This window comes from Chiloscyllium punctatum, chromosome 45 (genome assembly GCF_047496795.1).
Source record: "Chiloscyllium punctatum isolate Juve2018m chromosome 45, sChiPun1.3, whole genome shotgun sequence".
Taxonomy (NCBI): domain Eukaryota; kingdom Metazoa; phylum Chordata; class Chondrichthyes; order Orectolobiformes; family Hemiscylliidae; genus Chiloscyllium; species Chiloscyllium punctatum.
In genome coordinates this window covers 20431227-20451231 of record NC_092783.1, presented here as the reverse complement: position 1 = coordinate 20451231, position 20005 = coordinate 20431227, and the positions used below count along the sequence as shown (strand labels likewise).

Sequence of the window (20005 nt, the reverse complement as noted above, 5' to 3'; positions counted from 1 at the left end):
CCACAGAGGCCAGTATCCCATCACCAAGTCACCCTTTATTTACATGTGGGTAGTTCTTGACTCTGGCACAGCCTCTGACAGAATATCTGACACTCCTGTTTATATCAGGGCTCCCTGATTGGACCAGATTAACAGCCCCAATCAGGGAACTCATATTCTATGAGCTCCAGCTGGTCCTTGCTACAATCACAACAGATCCAGTTTTTGATCACTTGACTTAATGTCATCATATGTGGCTCAGTATCTTATCTAATTTTCTAATATGCCTTGGGACATTTAATTACATTAAAGGCGCTGTACAAATTATTGTTGTGTAATGTTTCCGCATTACATCCTCTTACCAACATAGCTCCTAGAATTTACTGTTTTATCCATTCATTTCCTCTATCAATATTTCTTTGGAATAGCATGCTTTGAGCAAAACTGTGCATAGTGATGGCTTTGGTAAATTTGGATAGGTGGATATGTCACCTTTAACTCACCGCTGGGATCCTTTTTCTCTTTTTCACAAAGGCATCGCCACTGATGGGATCCTCGTGGGTTACAGCAGGTGGCTGGAGGTTATTCCGAAGCAGTGGGGAGGTGTTCTCCTTGCTGATCTTCCTCAGCTCTGCAGGCTTCCAGCTTTTACTCTCCTGAGCTTGGCCCAGGAGGCTGGCAGGTTTGGGTGGAAGCTAGAGGGGGTGGAATGAACATTCCCATGTTAGTCTGTGTCACTGCAATTGGAGGTCTGAGAGGACACCCCCTTCTCTCCCACTCAAGTGGACGGAAAATATTTTGCTCAGTTTTTTGCAGAAATATTCCTCAATTATACCCTGATTTGCTTTTCCAAAATGCAACACCTCACATTTATCTAAATTAAACTCCATCTGCCACTCCTCAGCCCATCTGGTCAAGATCCCGTTGTAATCGGAGGTAACCTTCTTCACTGTTCACTACACCTGCAATTTTGGTGTCACTTGCAAACTTGCTAACTATACCTCCTATGCTCACATCCAAATTATTTATACAAATGACGAAAAGTAGTGGCCCCAGCACCGATCCTTGTGGCACTCCACTGGTCACAGGCCTCTAGTCTGAAAAACAACCCTCCTCCATCACACCCTATGTCTTCTACCTTTGAACCAGTTCTGTAACCAAATGGCTTGTTCTCCCTTGTATTCCGTGAGATCTAACCTTGCTAATCAGTCTCCCATGGGGAACTTTGTCGAACGCCTTACTGAAGTCCATATAGATCACGTTCACTGCTCTGCCCTCATCAATCCTCTTTGTTACTTCAAAAAAACTCAATCAAATTTGTGAAGCATGATTTCCCACACACAAAGCCATGCTGACTACGCTGTATTAATTGCCTGCCTCTTCTGAGCCCCTCCCCACTTCCTCCAACACAGATTCTCTTCCCTCTGTCTTAGATCCTAGGTCAACTCCAGAGTGTCGACTCTACCACTTCTGGAGAAGTTCTAGGAGTTAGTAGCCAGCTAATAGCACAGAGCCATCCAATTGTTGCTGATTACTAATCTGAATCCTCATCACAGGTTTGATGAGATTTGTGCAGGCTTGTAGATTGGTTTTGCCTTGGGAGGAGTTGTGATGGAGCAAGTGCTACATCCTGACTCGCTCTCTCAGGAAAAGCCTGAATGTTAACCTGGAACAGGGGTGGCCACAACTTCTTCCATGAATCCTGGTTCTCCACAGATTTACCTTCATGGGCCAGTGCAGGCTTCCAAGTGGTTTCACATGTTTGCTATTTCCTTTGGTGAGGGTGTGTGAAGCATGTTGAGACCAGTCTTATTCATAATACATTTCATGGTAAGGTCCTAGGGAGTGTTGCTGAACAAAGAGACCTTGGAGTGCAGGTTCATAGCTCTTTGAAAGTAGACTCGCAGGTAGATAGGATAATGAAGAAGGCGTTTGGTATACTTTCCGTTATTGGTTAGAGTGTTGAGTATCTGAGTTGGGAGGTCACGTTATGGCTGTACAGGGCATTGGTTAGGCGACTTTTGGAATATTTTGTGCAATTCTGGTCTCCTTCCTAGACAAGGCAGACACTGAGTAATAATGAAGTCACTCATTAGTGTTTCCAAGACATCAGAGATCAAAGGAGGTTAAAATCAGGTATTTTGTTTTGGTGCCAGCACTGACAGAGAGCACCCAGGGATTTGTTATTCCTGTCCTGTTATTCTTGCATCTTGTCAGAACAGCCGGGACTTCAAGGATTGAACGTTGCCCTGCCAGCAGTAAGGGCCAGACTAATCAGGGAAGTTACCATTAAGGAGTGAGCTTTGTGCATCACCTGTGTGCCCGAGCTAGCTCATACTGCCATTGTACAGCAGCAGGCCATAACTCCGAGAGGCCACTGGACAGGCCATAACTCCGAGAGGCCACCGGACAGGTCTGTTTGTGACACCCTTCACAAATTACATTATCAAAAAGGCAGTCTTGACACTTTCGAGGATTTCTGGGTCCAGAATCCAGCATCCTCTGTAAACTGGACTCAGCACCAACATGTGGGACCATTGTAGGCAGAACTGGTAAGGGATACCAGAACAAATTTGTTATTCATCACAATTGCAACTGAATCCAATGCAACAAGAGGGGTGGGAGGAGGTGGTGCAGGGGTGTTTCTGGCAGCCATGGCCTAGTGATGTGATCACTGGACTGTCACTCCAGAGATCCAGATAATGTTCTGGGGACCAGGATTTGAACTCCACCACAGCAGATGGTGGAACTTGAATTCAATAAAAATCTGGAATCATGATGTCCATGAATCCATTGCCAATGTTGGAAAAACCCATTTGGGTCACTAATGCCGTTTAGGAAAAGGAACAGCCATCCTTACCTGGTCTGGCCTTCGTGTGACTCCAGACCCACAGCAATGTGGTGGACTCTTAACAGCTGTCTGGGATTATCAATGGCCTGGCCAGCGATACCCTCACCCCGTGAATGAATTTAAAACAACATTTCAAACGATTTGACACATTGCACCATCCACTCTCCAGACTAGATATTTTTAGGAGAGAGACAGAGAGAGACAGAGAGAGACAGAGAGAGACAGAGAGATACCCATAACAGACTGTGCAATCTTCTCTTGTTGACTCTGCCAGACTGGGCAGAGTTCATTGAAGATTTCCAAACCAGTTGAGAAAAGTAGGATGTTCAAATCCTTTAATCATGTATAGCTACCAGTCTATCAGGACCACAGAAGCTATTTGATAGGTTTTGCTTGGTAGGTCATCTATGGCTGACAAGAATGGGTGCATTTGGCTGCAGAGATAATTCAGTAATCTCTATGCATGGGATTCACTGCCTGAGGGGGTGATAAAGGCAGGGGTTCAATCCATGCATTCAGAGGGGAATTAATTGAAAAGGAACATCATGCATAGTTACAGGAAGAAGGCAAAAGAATGACACTAAGTGAATTGCTCATTTGGAAAGCCAGTGCAGACATGATAGACTGAATGGTCTCCTTCATTGTGATAATTCTGTAATTACTATCCTCTCAGTTCTGGAAACTGTACTGCATTCCTCCCATAACCAAAGTGGAAACACGTGGTATCCTTAACAGTTGGGAGTACTCCAGCTGTGGTGGATATTACGTTGCTGGAGTGAACCTTCCTCACATTACATTCTTTCACTGTAGCTGAAAAGGTTCACATTCCAATTGCCTTTCTGAGAACCTGATGACCACATTTTAATGATCTGTGCAATAAACCTCTGAAGAAATGGATTGACAGGTTGTAAAAGTTTCACTGCAGCGACTGTATCCAGCAGCTGTTAAGATTTGGCACAGGTTCCTCGTTCCGGGTGGAAGATGTTTAACTTGATGGTTGGAGCATGCTTTGACAGAGGAAGCTCACACAGTCGGTGAGGGTGCGCCTGTCCGAGTGTGTCAACATGATAACAACCTACCCTCCTCCTGAATCCATTCCGTTCCAGGAAAGATCTTGGAACATTTTACAGATGTTGACCTTTCCCATAATTTCTCTTCATAAATTTGCACCAGCAGATTTCCACTGGTGATGTTGTGCTTCGGGGAGTGGGGAAGATAACCTGCCTTTGTTATTCCATGCAGATAGCCAAAGTCAACTAGAGTAATGAACTTCATAAACTCATAGAATCCCTAGAGTGTGGAAGCAGGCCATTCAGCCCAATGAGTCCACACTGACTGTCTAAAGAGCATCCCATCAAGACCCACCCCCAACCTTATCCCGATAGCCCTGCATTTCCCAAGGCTAATCCTTCTAGCTGCACATCCCTAGACACTGTGGGCAACTGAGCATAGCCAACCCACCCAAGCTGCACATCTTTGGACTATGGGAGGAAACCCACACAGTTACGGGAGAATGTTCAGACTCCACACAGACAGTCACCTGAGGGAGGAATGAAACTCAGGTCCCAGGCACTGTGAGGCAGCAGTGCTAACCACTGAGCCACCCAGAATACAGAGAGTGTGTTAATTTGCCACCTTGCCGTTGGGCAAATATGGTTATGGGATCTTGGCTGTGGACCAAGAGGAGGTTCATGATCACCCACTCTGGGCTTCTTTGGCCAATCTTCAGCTTCCTTCTCCCCATTCATTTGTTCTCTGTGCTTCTCAGTTCTCAATTCCTTGTCTATATCAATAAGGAACATCTGCATCCTTTGCCTGGATGTGTATGAAGTACAGATGGAACAATTGTTTCCCCAAAAATGTGACTGCTCTTTCTAGTAGTTGAAATAGCTCATGATTGTGAAGAAACAGGTCACTCATTAACAAATGGCAAACACGGGCCATGGCTGAGTTACTCTGCATTGCTACTCACCACAATCTATACAGCCATAACAGATTCGGACTCCTTTGCCCAATGGGATCTTTCTGTGCCCAATCACCATAATGTGCTATAGCTTCAGTGGGTGTATCACTGTGACGTTTAAGTGACATTCAAAAACTTTTGCTGTTTGTTTCTGTGATTTGGACAATTCTGACACTTTGTTTGTCACGAGCTGTGAAGAATCTCAGAATTGTCCGGGTACAGAACCAGGCGATTTGACCCATTATGTCTGCATCACTCTCTAAATGAGCGTTATGAGTCTATTCCCTGTAACCCTGCATATTGATTCTATTGAAATAATCATCTCACACCAGCTCAAAGGCCTGAGTTGAATCTGGGGGGAATGGAGAAAATAATCCATACTCAGGGCCAACATTTCCAAATGGTGATGGACTTAGATTAGGTTAAATTACAGTGTGGAAACAGGCCCTTCGGCCCAACAAGTCCACACCGACCCGCCGAAGCACAACCCACCCATACCGCTACATTTACCCCTTACCTAACACTCTGGACAATTTAGCATGGCCAATACACCTAACCTGCAGATCTTTGGACTGTGGGAGGAAACCGGAGCACCCGGAGGAAACCCACGCAGACACGGGGAGAATGTGCAAACTCCACACAGTCGCCTGAGGCGGGAATTGAACCCAGGTCTCTGGCGCTGTGAGGCAGCAGTGCTAACCACTGTGCCACCGTGCCGCCCAAACTCCAGACTTAACACAAGTGTCTAGATTAGAGTGGTGCTGGAAAAGCACAGCCGATCAGGCAGCATCCAAGGAGCAGGAAAATCGACATTTCGGGCAAAAGCCCTTCATCAGGAATGAATGGACACAAGAGTTTCAATTCAGGAAAACTCCAGAGATTCTGGGAAAGTGCCATCTGAACAGGAAGCTCCAACTGTAATAGCCAACAACTCTAAGAGACAGGGCAGCCAGAGACAGGACCAAAAGGTTAGTGAGCTTTCTGTGTCTTACAATCTTATACTCCACAACCACCTGATAAAGAGCAGTGCTCCAAAAGCTCGTGCTTTCAAATAAGCCTGTTGGACTATGACCTGGTGATGTGAGATTTTTAACTTTGCCCACCCCAGTACAACACCAGCATCTCCAAATCAGTATGGAGGCACCATATACATGATTGAATTTTTTTTTGAAGTAAGAGGATTGATGAGGGCAGAGCAGTGGACGTGATCTTTATGGACTTCAGTAAGGCATTCGACAAGGTTCCTTATGGTCGACTGGTTAACAAGGTTAGATGGTTTGGAACACAGGGAGAACTAGCCATTTGGATACAAAACTGGCTTGAAGGTAGAAGACAGAGGGTGGTGGTGGAGGGTTGCTTTTCAGACTGGAGGCCTGTGACCAGTGGAGTGCCACAAGGATCGGTGCTGGGTCCACTACTTTTCATTGTTTATAAACATGAATTGGATGTGAACAGAGAAGGTATAGTTAGTAAATTTGCAGATGACACCAAAATTGCTGGTGTAGTGGATAACAAATACCTCGGATTACAACAGGATCTTGATCACATGGGTGATGGGCTAAGACGTGGCAGATGGAGTTTAATTTAGATAAATGTGAGGTATTACATTTTGAAAAGGCAAATCAGGGCAGGACTTACACACTTAATGGTAAGGCCCTGGGGAGTGTTGCTGAACAAAGAGACCTTGGAGTGCAGGTTCATAGCTCCTTGAAAGTGGAGTCGCAGGTAGATAGGATAGTGAAGGTGGTGTTTGATATGCTTTCCTTTGGTCAGTGCACTGAGTACAGTATAGGAGTTGGGAGGTCATGTTGCAGCTGTACATTGGTTACACTACTGTTGTAAATATTGTGCGCAATTCTGATCTCCCAGCTACAGGAAAGATGTTGTGAAGTTTGAAAGGGTTCAGAAAAGATTTACACGGATATTGCCAGGGTTGGAGGGTTTCAGCTATAGCGGGAGACTGAATAGGCTTGGGCTGTTTTCCCTGGAGGCTGAAGGGTGACCGTACAGAAATTAATAAAGTCACGAGGGGCGTGGATAGGGTGAACAATTACGGTCTTTCCCCAAAGTAGTAGAGTCCAGAATTAGAGGGCATAGGTTTAAGGTGAGAGGGGAAAGATTTAAAAGGGACCTAAGGGGCAACTTTTTCATGCAAAGGATGGTGCATGTATGGAATGAGCTACCAGAGGAAGTGGTGGGGGCTGGTACAATTACAATATTTAAAAGGCATCTGGATGGGCACATGAATAGGAAGGGTTTAGAGGGATATAGGCCTAGTGCTGGAAAATGGCAGTGGATTAATTTAGGATATCTGGTCGGCATGGATGAGTTGGACCGAAGGACTTGTTTCCCTGCTGTACATCTCAAGACTCTATAGGTCAACGATCAGTATGGAGGCACCAAATGTATGGCTGTTAATTTTGCGGATTAAATGGATAATACAAAGATGGGTACAAGACTAGTCCATGAGGAAGCTTTAAATTGACTGCAAAGAAATTTGTCACAAGTGGCCAAAATCTTGTGAGTCACTCTCTCTCCTTCCTATATTCCTGCCATCTTTCCCCTGTCAGTGTAGACCCAGAGTAACCTCAGTTGAAGCTGTAAGGACTGAGTCACATGGTTAGTGGTGCTCCAGACCACACACTGTTGGTAGGGTTAACTGGCACTGATTTGGTTACCAGTGCCTTCTTTTTAAACCTAGCGCAGGATGCCCCATACCTGTAATTTCAAGACGCCTTGGTGAATATTGCAGGCCAGCGCTCCCAGTACACTATCATAGGGGAGAGCTGGTGTTTTTCCAATGAGAGAAATTCTGCTGAGATGTACCTCTCAGACAGAGGTCAACATTCCCAGTACTGTATTCTAGGGAAGAGCAGGGGATTTTCTCTCATGCTCTGACCAATATTTATCCACCTAGCACTCTGACTAAACATCAATTTAACTAATGATCACGCTGCTGCTTGTGGGAGCTTGCTGTGCATAAATTGGTGACATTATTACAGTGGGAGAAAGTGAGGACTGCAGATCAGAGTCGAAGAATGTGGTGCTGGAAAAGCACAGCTGGTCAGGCAGCATCCGAGAAGCAGGAGAGTCGACGTTTCAGCCGCAATGCCTGAAACATTGTTCTCCTGCTCCTCGGATGCTGCCTGACCGGATGTGCTTTTCCAGCACCGCACTCTTCAACATTATAACAGTGACTGCACTTCAATAAGTTCCCCATCGACTGTCGTACATGCTGAGGTCATGGAAGGCGCTTTATAAATGCTTGCTTTCCAATTCTGACAAAGGATCAGCTCTATAAAGGACCATGATCTTGTTTGGTGGGTGCGCTCACATGAGGGGTGCTTCGTATTCGCAACGTCAATGCCAGTTTAGCCTGGAATTCTTACCTTGGGAGGTCTCCTGGGGCGTGTGGTTGGTGATCCCCAGACTCTCTTCCCTCTCAACAGAAGCGACGGGGTGAACTTGATGTCTTCGTATGGATTCTCCTTGGAAAGGCCTAAAGCCAAGATAGAGGAGGTACAAGCTGATCAGATAAGTGCTGCCTATGGGAAGATGCCAATGCTCATAGTCACTGCAGGTGAGAGCAAGCAGAGCCCAGCTAGCAAGCGACACGGAGTGGGACAGTGCAGAATGATTTGTGACAGGGACACTTTAATCACTCAGGCACTGTTAACATCAAGACCAGAACTGAACAATGAAGTAATGGTTAACTGACTCATCACCTTCTCTGACGAAGCAAGAGCTGAAGAGGATTATAACATACAGAGAGCTGATCCCAAAGCTGGACTCTATCATTGGCCAACCTGGCTGATGGCAACTGGCAGAGAAAGTTCTGATTGGATGGAGCTGGTTCTAGCAAGCACACTCCATCCTGACATGTACCTGTTTTGGGTGAGAGGTCAGAGCGCTTCCTGGGATGGACTCATTCCAAAGGTCAGGGCAGAGGGAAGGAATGAAGTCTTCCTGTTCCTTGATTGAGCTCACTAGGATATTGGTTTCTTCCTTGCCATTTGTCAGAGATTCTACAAAGCATCCCTGAAGCTGGTCTATCAGTCTGCACACCAGGGCTCCCTGGAGAGTGAGCAGCGCTAGCTCCAGAAAATCAACCTCGAATCAAAGTCATAGACGGGTTGATGGGACAGGAGGCAGTATTGACGTGGTGACAGAGGGCTTCCATGAGTGTTAGACTAGCACAGACCTATTGCACAGAATAGCCTCTTTCTGTGCTGTTAATATTATGTCATTCAGCAATTGCACCCAGTATACCTACAATTACGATGGGCCACATTAGAGTGGCAAATCAAACTTCAACTGATTTGCCCACACTGCCAACAGCAGGGTACTACACTCATCACTCTGGGTGCACTCACAAAACCCACAGCCTGGGCTGCGAGATTACGCCAGGTTTTAGATTTTGCCGAATATCAGGTTGGTTATCTTGGACAGTTCATGGCAATCCAAGTGAAGTGGGATAGCAGTGAGGAACGAGACGGTTTCACTGCTTGTATGGTAGTTTCACATCATACGGCATCTAGCTAAATTGCCCAGGTAACTTGATTTTAATTGAATAAACTTATTTTTTAAAATGTTGCTGGGCACACGGTTAAAAAATTATTCCAGCTTTTCGACAATGCTGTTTATAAAGGCTGGTTTTGAGCGTGCACATGTACAAGGCCAGGTGGGTACACTTGCCCATCCAGCCTCCAGCTCGGACTCAGCTGGGTGTGAACCAGCCTCTGTTTTGCCAATTGGGCACCATGCATTGCATCGGTCCTGTTGAACATGGGGTTAGCAGGATTGAACTACATAGCTCCTCAGGAGTGGACGTTATTCGCACCAGACGAGGGAATCAAACCTAATGGGACATTAAAGAAAGCAGAGGATTCAATTTCACCCAAAACCAATCGAGCAGACAGCAAACCAGCCAGAAGGAGATCCACTTTCTGATCCTCACTCTGTCCATTTTGGGATTTTGACAGACATTCCAGGTAACTTGAAACAGTGGGCATTAAATGTCACAGCCTCCTTCCGGGGTGTCACAGGATTGCTTCCAACAGCAAACAGGAGCAGTGAATATCAAGGTGATCATTCCCCTTGGTCCCCCGTCACTGGCAGCTTAGCCTTGCTCACTATGTACTGTGTGCACTCACTCTCTTAGCTCCCCCTTCTCTTAATGAGCAGCCATCCAGCTAGCAGCTCGCTTGGTGAGCCTTCAGCAGGTGAACCTAGGCCAGGTGCTGGCATGGCAGTGACATTCACAGCAATTCCCCTTCACAGAGTCTTACAGCGCACAAGGTGGTTGTTCGGCCTGTTGGCACAGAACTGAGCAGAGGCACAAGGAGGAAGGATGTGGGGGGGGGGGGGGGGGGGGTGTGTGTGTGGAGGTGTGCTTGTTACCAGCACAAAGTCAAGGAAATCTAGACAGAGAGGAAGGCCTGCTGGAACCACTTCAATACCATTGGCAGGGAGACCACCAACTTTAACGATTTGGATATGCTGATGTTGGACTGGGGTGTACAAACTTAGAAAATCAAAGAACACCAGGTTATAGTCCAACTGGTTTAATTGGAAGCACTAGTTTTCAGAGTGCTGCTCCTTCACCAGTGTATGGTGAAGTGGTGTTGTGTGATTTTTAACTTTGTACACCAACTTTAATGCATTCAAAACTGGGGCTTCTTCGAGAGACAAAGATGGGGCTGACTGAAAACATGTTTGAGAACCTCAGAGAGAAAAGATCATGAAAAAATTAGAACAGTGGGTTAAGGAGGTGCAGAATTGGCAGGTGGATCCTCTCAAAGACAGTTTTATTGCTATGGGTTTGGAAAAAGCAAAGAGTCACTGATGATGTAATCTAGTGTCAGTATGTGGTTGAGGCCTGTGGGTAGAAACAGAGCAGGAGGCGAGTCAGAGGTGAAGAGTCTATTAAGGATAGGAACAAAGGACAGTATGTGACGGGGAGAAACCGTACGGCTGTGCTCTGGAAGATGAAGCGAACTGCAAGCTGAGCCATCCAACAAGCAGCCTTGATTCTTGATGATGACTCTCGAATTTATAGCCCCTCCCTGGAGAAAGTGCCAGAACTCAATGAGCCTCCCCCAACAGCAGCACAACTGGGATCTGTATACGTGAGAGAACGAAAGATTAAAGATACCCAGATCCCACTGGAATCTCCCCTTCCCCAACACCAACCCTGATTTGGTGCCCCTCTCCCAGACAGTCTTCTCTTTACACAACTCCACTCCAGCACAGTGCCCGTGAACCAACATCTACTCCCCCCACTCAGCACCTGGGTTCCCTCTTTCCCAAAACTAATTATCTATTGACAACCTATCACTGCTTTAATGACCTCTGTAAAAATTCCTTTAATCTCCCATTTCCTGCTCTTCTTGCTTTGGCAGTCACTAATGTAGCGTAAATAGGTTACAGATGTACTGCCACTTGATACTAAAGTACAGCAACGCTCTCAGATGATGTGCTGGCAATCTGGGGAATTGTGTCTAGAAGTGCAGGGAAGAGAATTCAACAGCTCAAATAGAACAGTGGAATGACACTGCTTACTTATAATATCCTCATACAGATTCTCTTCAGACACTGTGTGGGCAAGTGTCACTTTCACCTTGTTGCCATCTTCGCTAGTATTGCTTCCACTCATTGCTGGTGTCAGGAGGATCTGAAGACCCTGTGCATCCTCAAACTCAAAGGATTTCCTGTGAAGAGAGGGTGACAGCAAAGTATTGAGTCAGCTGTGCACGTTGTACCAGTCAGGCAGCAGTTCAGGGCAGCTACCAGCCCCAGCACCTTCCTTAGGGGAAGTAACCTCAATCTGGAGTCACATTCAGACAGTGACATCACTGGCCTTCATGCTGACCCCACACTGATCTTAGATCCCGAGCACTGGATCTCAAATCTTTTTCCATTGTGTACTTTTTCACACTCCATAACTCAAACTTTGAGACACACAGACACGAATAAGTGAGCAACAGCAGAGGGAGACCCTGAAAGGGTGATGATAGATGTGGGATAGGGAGAGAAAAGAGGCAAAGCAGTGTGTCACTGAAAAATTAAGAGGATTGCTCAGAGTGAGCCACATTATACTGTGGGAGAGTGGGGATTTACAACGTCTTACCTCACTGTGCAGTGAAAAGCTAACCTTCACACTTAACCTGGCCCTTCCACTTTGAGGCAGTCGAAGGCACATCTAGGGGCAGTAGTTTCAAAGAAATGTTATACTGGACTTGAAACCTTGACACTGTCTCTCTCTCCACAGGCAGTGACAGACTTACTGAGTTTCTCCAGCATTCTCTGTTTTTATTTCTGACACAGTAATTTGTTGCTGAATGTTGTCGCTGCGTTCTTAAAAAAGTGAAACTTTAAATGAGGCACCTCGAAATGAATCAGGTATTTCCAGTACAAATAATGTAAAAACTGTTGCTTGGTTCAGCAAAACTTTGCCTATCAGAAAAAAAAATCAAAACACAATATTCTGTAATTAAAAGTACTGAACTTTATTAGGTTCCTATATTCAAAAATAAATAAAACTTCAAAAGATACAGAACGTAACTTGTTCCATCGACCATCCCCCAACTTGTCACATTCCTCTACCGCTCTCCAATTCTCTCTCTATCCAGTCTGTCACTGTCCCCTCTCTCACACTCAATGCTCCCTCCTCCTTCAGTCTCATGAGTAAGGGTTCAGGGGCGGGACAATGAAAGGAAGGATACAAGCGGTTTAGGGAGAGAAACTGCACACAGGAGCGTGTCAGAGAATGGGAGAGGTCTTTCCAAAATGGAAGCAACAGGTAACATGAGGCTAAGTCAGAGCTGATGAGAAACAATGGTAAAGCAGAATCCCATTGCTAAGTGCACAAACTGGGTGCATCATATCTACACTATTAAAGTGGACCAACACTGAAAATGACAATGGGACTTGGTACATACTCTTCCAAGTTGACTATTAAGCAAGACTCAAGGTCCTCAACAGGTTGACAAGTGGGTATAACCAGAAGCTAATTAATTTCACTGTGTACTTTCATGGTTTGCTGTTGAATATGAACAAGATCTGAAGTGTGAGGAGATATGAATCATTTATCTCTCTCTGCTTCTGATCATTTGAACCCAATATAACTGGGCCTGAAGGATTAGATTAGCTTAGATTCCCTACAGTGTGGAAACAGGCCCTTCGGCCCAACAAGTGCACACTGACCCTCCGAAGATCAACCCACTCCCCTACATTTACCCCTGACTAATGCACCTATCGCTATGGGCAATTTAGCATGGCCAATTCACCTAACCTGCACATCTTTAGACTGTGGGAGGAAACCGGAGCACCCGGAGGAAACCCACGTAGACACGGGGAGAACGTGCAAACTCCACACAGACGGTTGCCCGAGGTGGGAATTGAACCCGGGTCCCTGGTGCTGTGAGGCAGCAGTGCTAACCATTGAGCCACTGTGCTGCCCAAGGACGATGGTGATCTTGTGCACTGGCCAGTAGGAAATCTCCTGCTTTTTGCCCAGCTCCCTGCCTGCAACTCTGCAGCAAGTCAATCCCACTCCTCAAAACCTCCACAAGCAATCGTGGGGCAAACAGATAAACTCATGCAACTTCCCAATAATTGGGCATGGTTCCACCAGCAGAGAAAAAAAAATCTCATTCCCAGGCTTGACCATTCCCGGAATCTCATCCAGGATTATTTTTAAGATGAGAAGAGGAAGATTTAAGACAGACATGAGGGGCATTTTTTGTTTTGTTTTTTACACAGAGTGGATTGTGTGTGCAATGACCTTCTAGAGAAAGTGGTGGATGTGGGTACAGTTACAACATTTAAAAGACAGTTGGATAAATACATAAATAAATAATGTTTGGAGGGACCTGGGCCAGGAGCAGGCAGGTGACACTAGTTGAGTTTGGGATTATGGATGGCATGGACAGGTTGGACTGAAGAGTCTATTTCCATGCTATATGACACTGTGACTAAACAGGAAGAAATTCTCTCCCATCGGTAGAAGAATTCCAGTAAGTTGTTTGAGAGAATGGATTCTCCGACAGTCTGTGCAAATCCCTTCATTTTATTTCACTGAGATCATTGTTACATGTTTTCCACAATTATTCACTTCCTTATGCTTCACCAGATATAGCAAAAGCTTGCTGAAAAGATCAGAGCTGGGCAAAAACACACAATTTGACTCAATGTTTCCCTTCTCTCTGACAGTCTAACAAATACTCCCACTGAGGAGATAATCAATCCCCTGGAATGGCGAGTGGAGCGTGAGAATCACCCACAACGAGTATTCGGCGTGACCCGTCACGGACCAACTCGTAAAAAAGATAAACTTCAGAAGAAGTTGCGGCAAGTGCTGATTCAGCTAAGTTTGCAGCACCAGGTCAGGAACACAGAACGAACATTACCCACACTGACTGCCTACAGCGCTCAGCGAAAAGAATAGCACCCTTGTTTCAATTTGCTGCGAGTCTTGTTTTCTCTCTTGCTGACTCACGATGCAGGATGCTGCTCATTTTGAGCTTGGCAGGGTTCTGCCCGAAGGCAGGGCTTGTTTCTCAGTGAGAGCATGTTCGTGAGTGCTGAGTCAGGGAGCCTGCTCCTGTCCTCACCCAAGATCCATGCAGTGAGGCTAACGATACTGACTGAACAGGGACCCGAATCCGACTTACTGCCCTCCACCCTCCCACTGACTCCTCTATATATCACTCCAACTCTTCCCCCTCCAACTGCAGCACACCAACTCAATATCAACCAGAGGCTGAACTGTTGGGAACACTCCCATCTCTGATGGGGAAGGTTGAGAGTTCATATCCGACCTCTCAGACCTGTGTACAACACTGGGCGAGTTCTGCACTATGCAAGGCCTTGTTAGACCTTGTTAGGCTGGAGCACTGTGCAATGGAGAAGATGTTTCACAGCCATGCTAAATCACTCAGCTCCCAGGGGAGATCAGGCAGAGAAGACCTTTCACCAACAGAGCGAGGACTCAACGAGGACTTGGATTGAGGAATGAGAGCAAGGAGCGAGGAGTGAAGACCAAGGAAGGCAAATGCACAGCAGCTAGAAACAACTTAAACTGGAATGGGTTGTAGAAATGAGCCAAGAAGCAAACTGGCTTTTGAAGACAAGAATTCAGAAAACTGTATCCTCACAACAGACAATCCATCAGCCGTCCCGAAACCTAGGGTGGAACACCCCAAATCAGGCAGATTCAGACACAGGGCAGTTGTAGGCTCAATAACCTCTCATTTCATTCACAAACTGGGGTGTGAGACATAAGTTTTGAGTTATCACACACTCTTCAGAGAAATCATCCTGGACTATCCTCTTCCTGGTGTGGGATTTCTAGGTATTTACCAGACTGCATTATCAAGTCAACGCAAGGCATTCAGCTTAAACTGGGTAGCTTTTAAAATTGCGACACTGAGATAGAAGATGAAGGCAAGCATGCACTCACTGTAGCTGAGACATGGAGGTAAATGAAGCATCATCTACAAGGCACCAGTCAGGAGTGTGATGGAATACCCCCCACTTGCCTGGATTGGGCGCAGCTCCAACAACACTCGCGAAGCTTGACACCATCCAGGACAAAGCAGCCTGTTTGATTGGCACCACATCTACAAACATCCACTCCCTCTACCAGCAAACACTCAGTAGTAACAATGTGTACTATCTACAAGATGCACTGCAGAAATTCATGTTAGGCAGCACCTTCCAAACCCCATCCAGAAGAACAAGGGTAGCAGAAACATGGGAACACCACCATCTGCCAGTTCTCCTCCAAGCCACTCACCATCCTGGCATGGAAATATATCGCTGTTCCTTCACTTTTGCTGGGTCAAAATCCTTGAATTCCCTCCCTAAGGGCTTTATGGATCAACCCACAGCAGGTGGATTGCAGTGGTTCAGGAAGGCAGCTCACCACCACCTTCTCAAGGGCAACTAGGGATGGGTAATAAATGCTGGGCCCAGCCCCATGTCCCACAAAGGAGTTTAAAAAGTTGGAATTCAGTAACATCTAGTTTAAGTCTGAAACAACTTAGGGAGATACACAAACCTCCAATCACCTCACCTACCCAACTCTTCCAGCCCCACTAACCACACATGGCAGAGACTGCAGACTGGACACCACACTTGCAGCCATCTCCCAACCCATCACCCTGGAGAGTGCAAGGAAGGATGCTACCTTCTAATGCCAAGGAACTGCCTAAAGATAACGATAATTATGAGACAAATTAAACACACACACACTGACTAAAACCAATAGCAATGAACAATTAAAGTGTGTACAGTGCCCATACTAGTAACACACATCACAACAAACAACATGTCAGCTATAAGCTGGTGTTCCATTATAAATACTGTACCTACTATTGCTAAACAGTAGACATTAAATCAATTCGGAATTGTGATACAGATAACAACTTCTCAGTTCAAAATGCTGGCTGACTTTTACAGGCCATTCTGATTTATACTAACAGTGAGTCCATCACCAAATTCTCAAGGGCAACTTGAATATATAAATGCTGGTCTTCCCATTTACATTTCAGATCACGTGAACAAATAAATAAAATCAAATGAATCGTGCAAAGGAGCAGACGCTAAAATGAATTGGCGGAGGGCTTACCTTTTGCTCTTTATTGGTTGTGATTTCATGCCCATGATCTTAGCTGGAGGAGGCGGGTGAGATGGCAGAGGGGGTGGGGAGCAAACCTTTCCTTTCATTGCCATTGGTTTAGCTGGAGGGGACGAGCCCCGGGAATTTTTATCTACAGCATATTTAAAGGTTCTGCGGGGTTTAGGGACCGGATTGATTTGACGTGATTCATCAGTTTCCTCATCCGTATACACATTGTCTGGGCTCCGAATGGTTCTCTCTCTGCTCTCAAAGTTCTGCAAATCTAATTCCTTTTCCGTTGAGCTGGTACTTTCGCGTTTTCTTTTCAGCTCAGCAGCACTTAATGCATTCTTATCTTGTAGAACATCTTCCATCTTCTTCTTCCAGAAATTCTTGGATGTATAAAAATTCCCCGGAGGTAGTAACTTGCCAGTATCTGAAGTATTCTGCACCAAATCCTCCATCTTTTTTACCTGAGGTATTACAGAACCAGTCCCCTTTGAGTTTGGCTCGCCCCAGTTTTTCTCATCTGCATGTTTGACCTTTTGATCATTTGTACTTTGTCCTTCCCTGAAATCCAGGCCTAGGCTTTTAGCCTTGTCTAGGCCTCGCTTGTTGCCACCTACTGGGCCTTCAGCCTTTGTATTGAACAGGCACCCGCACTCTGGGGGTGTGCTTTTATCCTTGCTGACATTTGATTTCCCCTCCCATTGCGAGATCTTTTGTTTAATGTTGACGTTGTGGTGTCGGGAGCTGATTCGATCTCCGAGGTTGGGTACAGTACCCACCGAGTGCATTTTCTGCAGCGGTTTCTTTACGCCGGACCCATTTTGAGGTGCAGACACCCCCCACCCCGGAGCCTTGTATCCAAGCAGCCGTGTATCATTCAGGCCCGTTTTACTTGGAGAGACTCGGAAAGAGTGCTCCACTGTTGCAGCCGGTGGTAGGCCTCCCCTCGAGGCTCCAGCTGATTGGACCTCACCCAAGTTCCTGGTTGGAGGCCACTTGTACACACAGAGTCCTTTGCTTGCAGAACTCTGAGGGATCTGACTAAGGGCGTCTTCAATTTCCTTCACAATTCTCCTGACCCTGCCAAAAGAAAAACATATGACTGCACTAAGATCTGATTAGTCACTCTGTAGGCGTGACAGCGAGAGGAGAAAGTTGGCAAGTGTGTGTCAAAAGGGACTACTGCTTGGCAGCAGAGGGGTAGAGTTGTTGCCAAGCCATAGTTATTCACATGACAGTCAGCAGGATCCAAGTCTGTCATTCCAAACGACAGCATGGTGCTTCTGCACAATGCATAACATTCCACAATCATGCAGCATCAAGGGAAAATATCAAAGCAAATCACAAAAAAAAGATGGGATTTAGAAATAAAATTCCTATGGCAGCTCATCAAATGGGAAGTTTTTGAAGAATGTGGGAAGGTGGGTGGCTGAAAGAACACTTTCTATGATTAAAGCATTTCAGACATTTAAATCACTATTCAGCACTTCCACAACTGAGAAAGTGCCTTTAAGGGGGGGGTCAAAGAAAGATGGACAGTAAGCCAGAGGAGGAGACATGCTAAGAGAAGAGAGAGAGAGAGACTAGTGAGCTCTACCAGGACAAGTAACACACACACACACACACAGCTTCACCAAGTCTGCATTCATGCAGCATCACACTGAGCTCTGGGTGTCAAGAGAGAACGGCATTGGAAAATCTGGTTCTCATGACCAAAGACCACGAATTGGGGTACCCCATTAGCAGTCCTGGGGACTTGCTACAAACCCCGCCCCCGTGAGACATTAGCACCTCCTCCTGCTGCAGATGGCTCCAATTGTCAAGCAGCTTTCCTCCCTTTCCTTTAGTTTTCCTTCATCCTTTTCTGGGAATGTTGCCTCACAGTGATGTGATTCCTAGGGGAGCGATGACCCTCTGTGCCCCTACTCCTCCAGCGAGTGAAGCCTGAAGAGCTGGGAATGTTTTCTACAATTTCAGGCTCTGGGCAGACTCAGCAGGGGCACCTTCCTCCATAATATGAGGGGTGGGCGTATGAGTGTGTGGACAGAGAGAGAGAAAGACAAACAGATAGAGCTTAGAGATAGAGAGGAGGGGATAGATAGCCAGACAGAGGGTGAGTGAGAGGGGAGAGATAGAGGGGGAGAATGAGTGACAGAGAAAGACAGTAAGATAGCAGATAAGTGAGAGAGGGGTGGGGAAGAGAGAGGGTGGAAAGACAGTATTAGACAGGTAGACAGATTGGTTGGGGGACGGGGGGGGGGGCGGGGAGAAGGCAGGTAGTGAGAGAGAGAGAGAGAGAGAGAGAGAGAGAGAGAGAGAGAGAGAGAGAGAGAGAGAGAGAGAGAGAGAGAGAGAGAGAAAATGAGCGAGAAAGAGAAAATGAGCGAGACTGAGTGAGAGAGAGAGATTGAGAGTGTGAGAGAGATGGACAGAGGAAGAGGCACCCACATACAGGGAGCACGGTGGCTCAGTGGTTAGCACTGCTGCCTCACAGCACCAGAGACTCAGGTTCAATTCCGACGACTGACTGTGTGGAGTTTGCACATTCCCCCAGTGTCTGCGTGGGTTTCCTCCGGGTGCTCCGGTTTCCTCCCATAGTCCAAAAATGTGCAGTGTAGGTGAATTGGCCATGCTAAATTGCCCATAGTGTTAGGTGAAGGGGTAAATGTAGGGGAACAGGTCTGGGTGGGTTGCGCTTCGGCGGGTCGATGTGGACTTGTTGGGCCGAAGGGCCTGTTTCCACACTAAGAAATCTAATCTAATCTAACACATACAAATTACAGTAAGAGTGAGGGAAGGACACACACAAACTCATAGGAGAAAGTCATATCGAGGACAGATAGAGGAGAGGAGAGGAGAGGAGAGAAACATCCTTGAGAGTAAGACCAACTGAGACACTGGAGGAATACAGGAAGATACAGGATGGAGCACAAAAGAGGAAAAGGGAGAGAAAGAGAAGAGTGAAAGCAAAAGAGGGAGAAAAAGTGAAAGAAAAACACGAAGGAGAGAGGAAAAAGACCTTGGAGGTGAAAATAGTTCAGAATCTTGCAATTTGATGATACACCCAACTCTGCAACATTGAAACCGAAGCTCAGTGAGCTGCCTATACTGACCTTCTGTAAGGTGAGGGATTGCTGGGAGAGTGAGACGCTGCTGAAACCCCAGCTCTGGTATCACTCATCACTCCATCTCCTGGCACACAGTGTCATGTACACCTAGAATATGAAAGGAGACACAGAGGAGCTTAAACATAAGAGATTTTAAATCAAACAGCAACCCAGGGTCAGAGGATTGAGGCTGTTTCAGTGAACTGGGACAGACAGAAGTGGTTCAGATACTGATGCCCAATCTAGAGTGCAGACCTGCAACTCTGAGGGTCCCTGTTCCTGGGGTTATTGAGCAGAAACCCCCATGGGGGGAGGTGGTTGTAGACAGGATCGACAGGTTGTGGTTATGAGTTATCCTGGTCAGTGCAGGTCACAACCTGGCAACAACTGCTTTCTTGGGTCTTTGGGATTTAAAGAAGCAAGCTTTTAATTTGATTTAGAAATGGAAACTGATCAAGCAGAGTCAGCATGGC

At 46.2% G+C, this 20005-nt stretch overlaps 1 protein-coding gene across 1 annotated transcript in view; it reads right to left on the bottom strand.

Moving 5' to 3' along the window:
- LOC140467208 (DENN domain-containing protein 2C-like) overlaps positions 1 to 20005 on the bottom strand; it is a 122344-nt gene that overhangs the window by 39011 nt on the left and 63328 nt on the right. Inside the window, exons 2-6 of the mRNA XM_072563418.1 lie at positions 19539 to 19640; positions 16426 to 17505; positions 11355 to 11503; positions 8183 to 8292; positions 483 to 674 (exon numbers count right to left, since the gene is read on the bottom strand). Of these exons, the coding sequence (XP_072419519.1) occupies positions 483 to 674; positions 8183 to 8292; positions 11355 to 11503; positions 16426 to 17505; positions 19539 to 19606 (1599 nt within the window). The 5' untranslated portion in view covers positions 19607 to 19640. The remainder of the gene's footprint in view (positions 1 to 482; positions 675 to 8182; positions 8293 to 11354; positions 11504 to 16425; positions 17506 to 19538; positions 19641 to 20005) is intronic.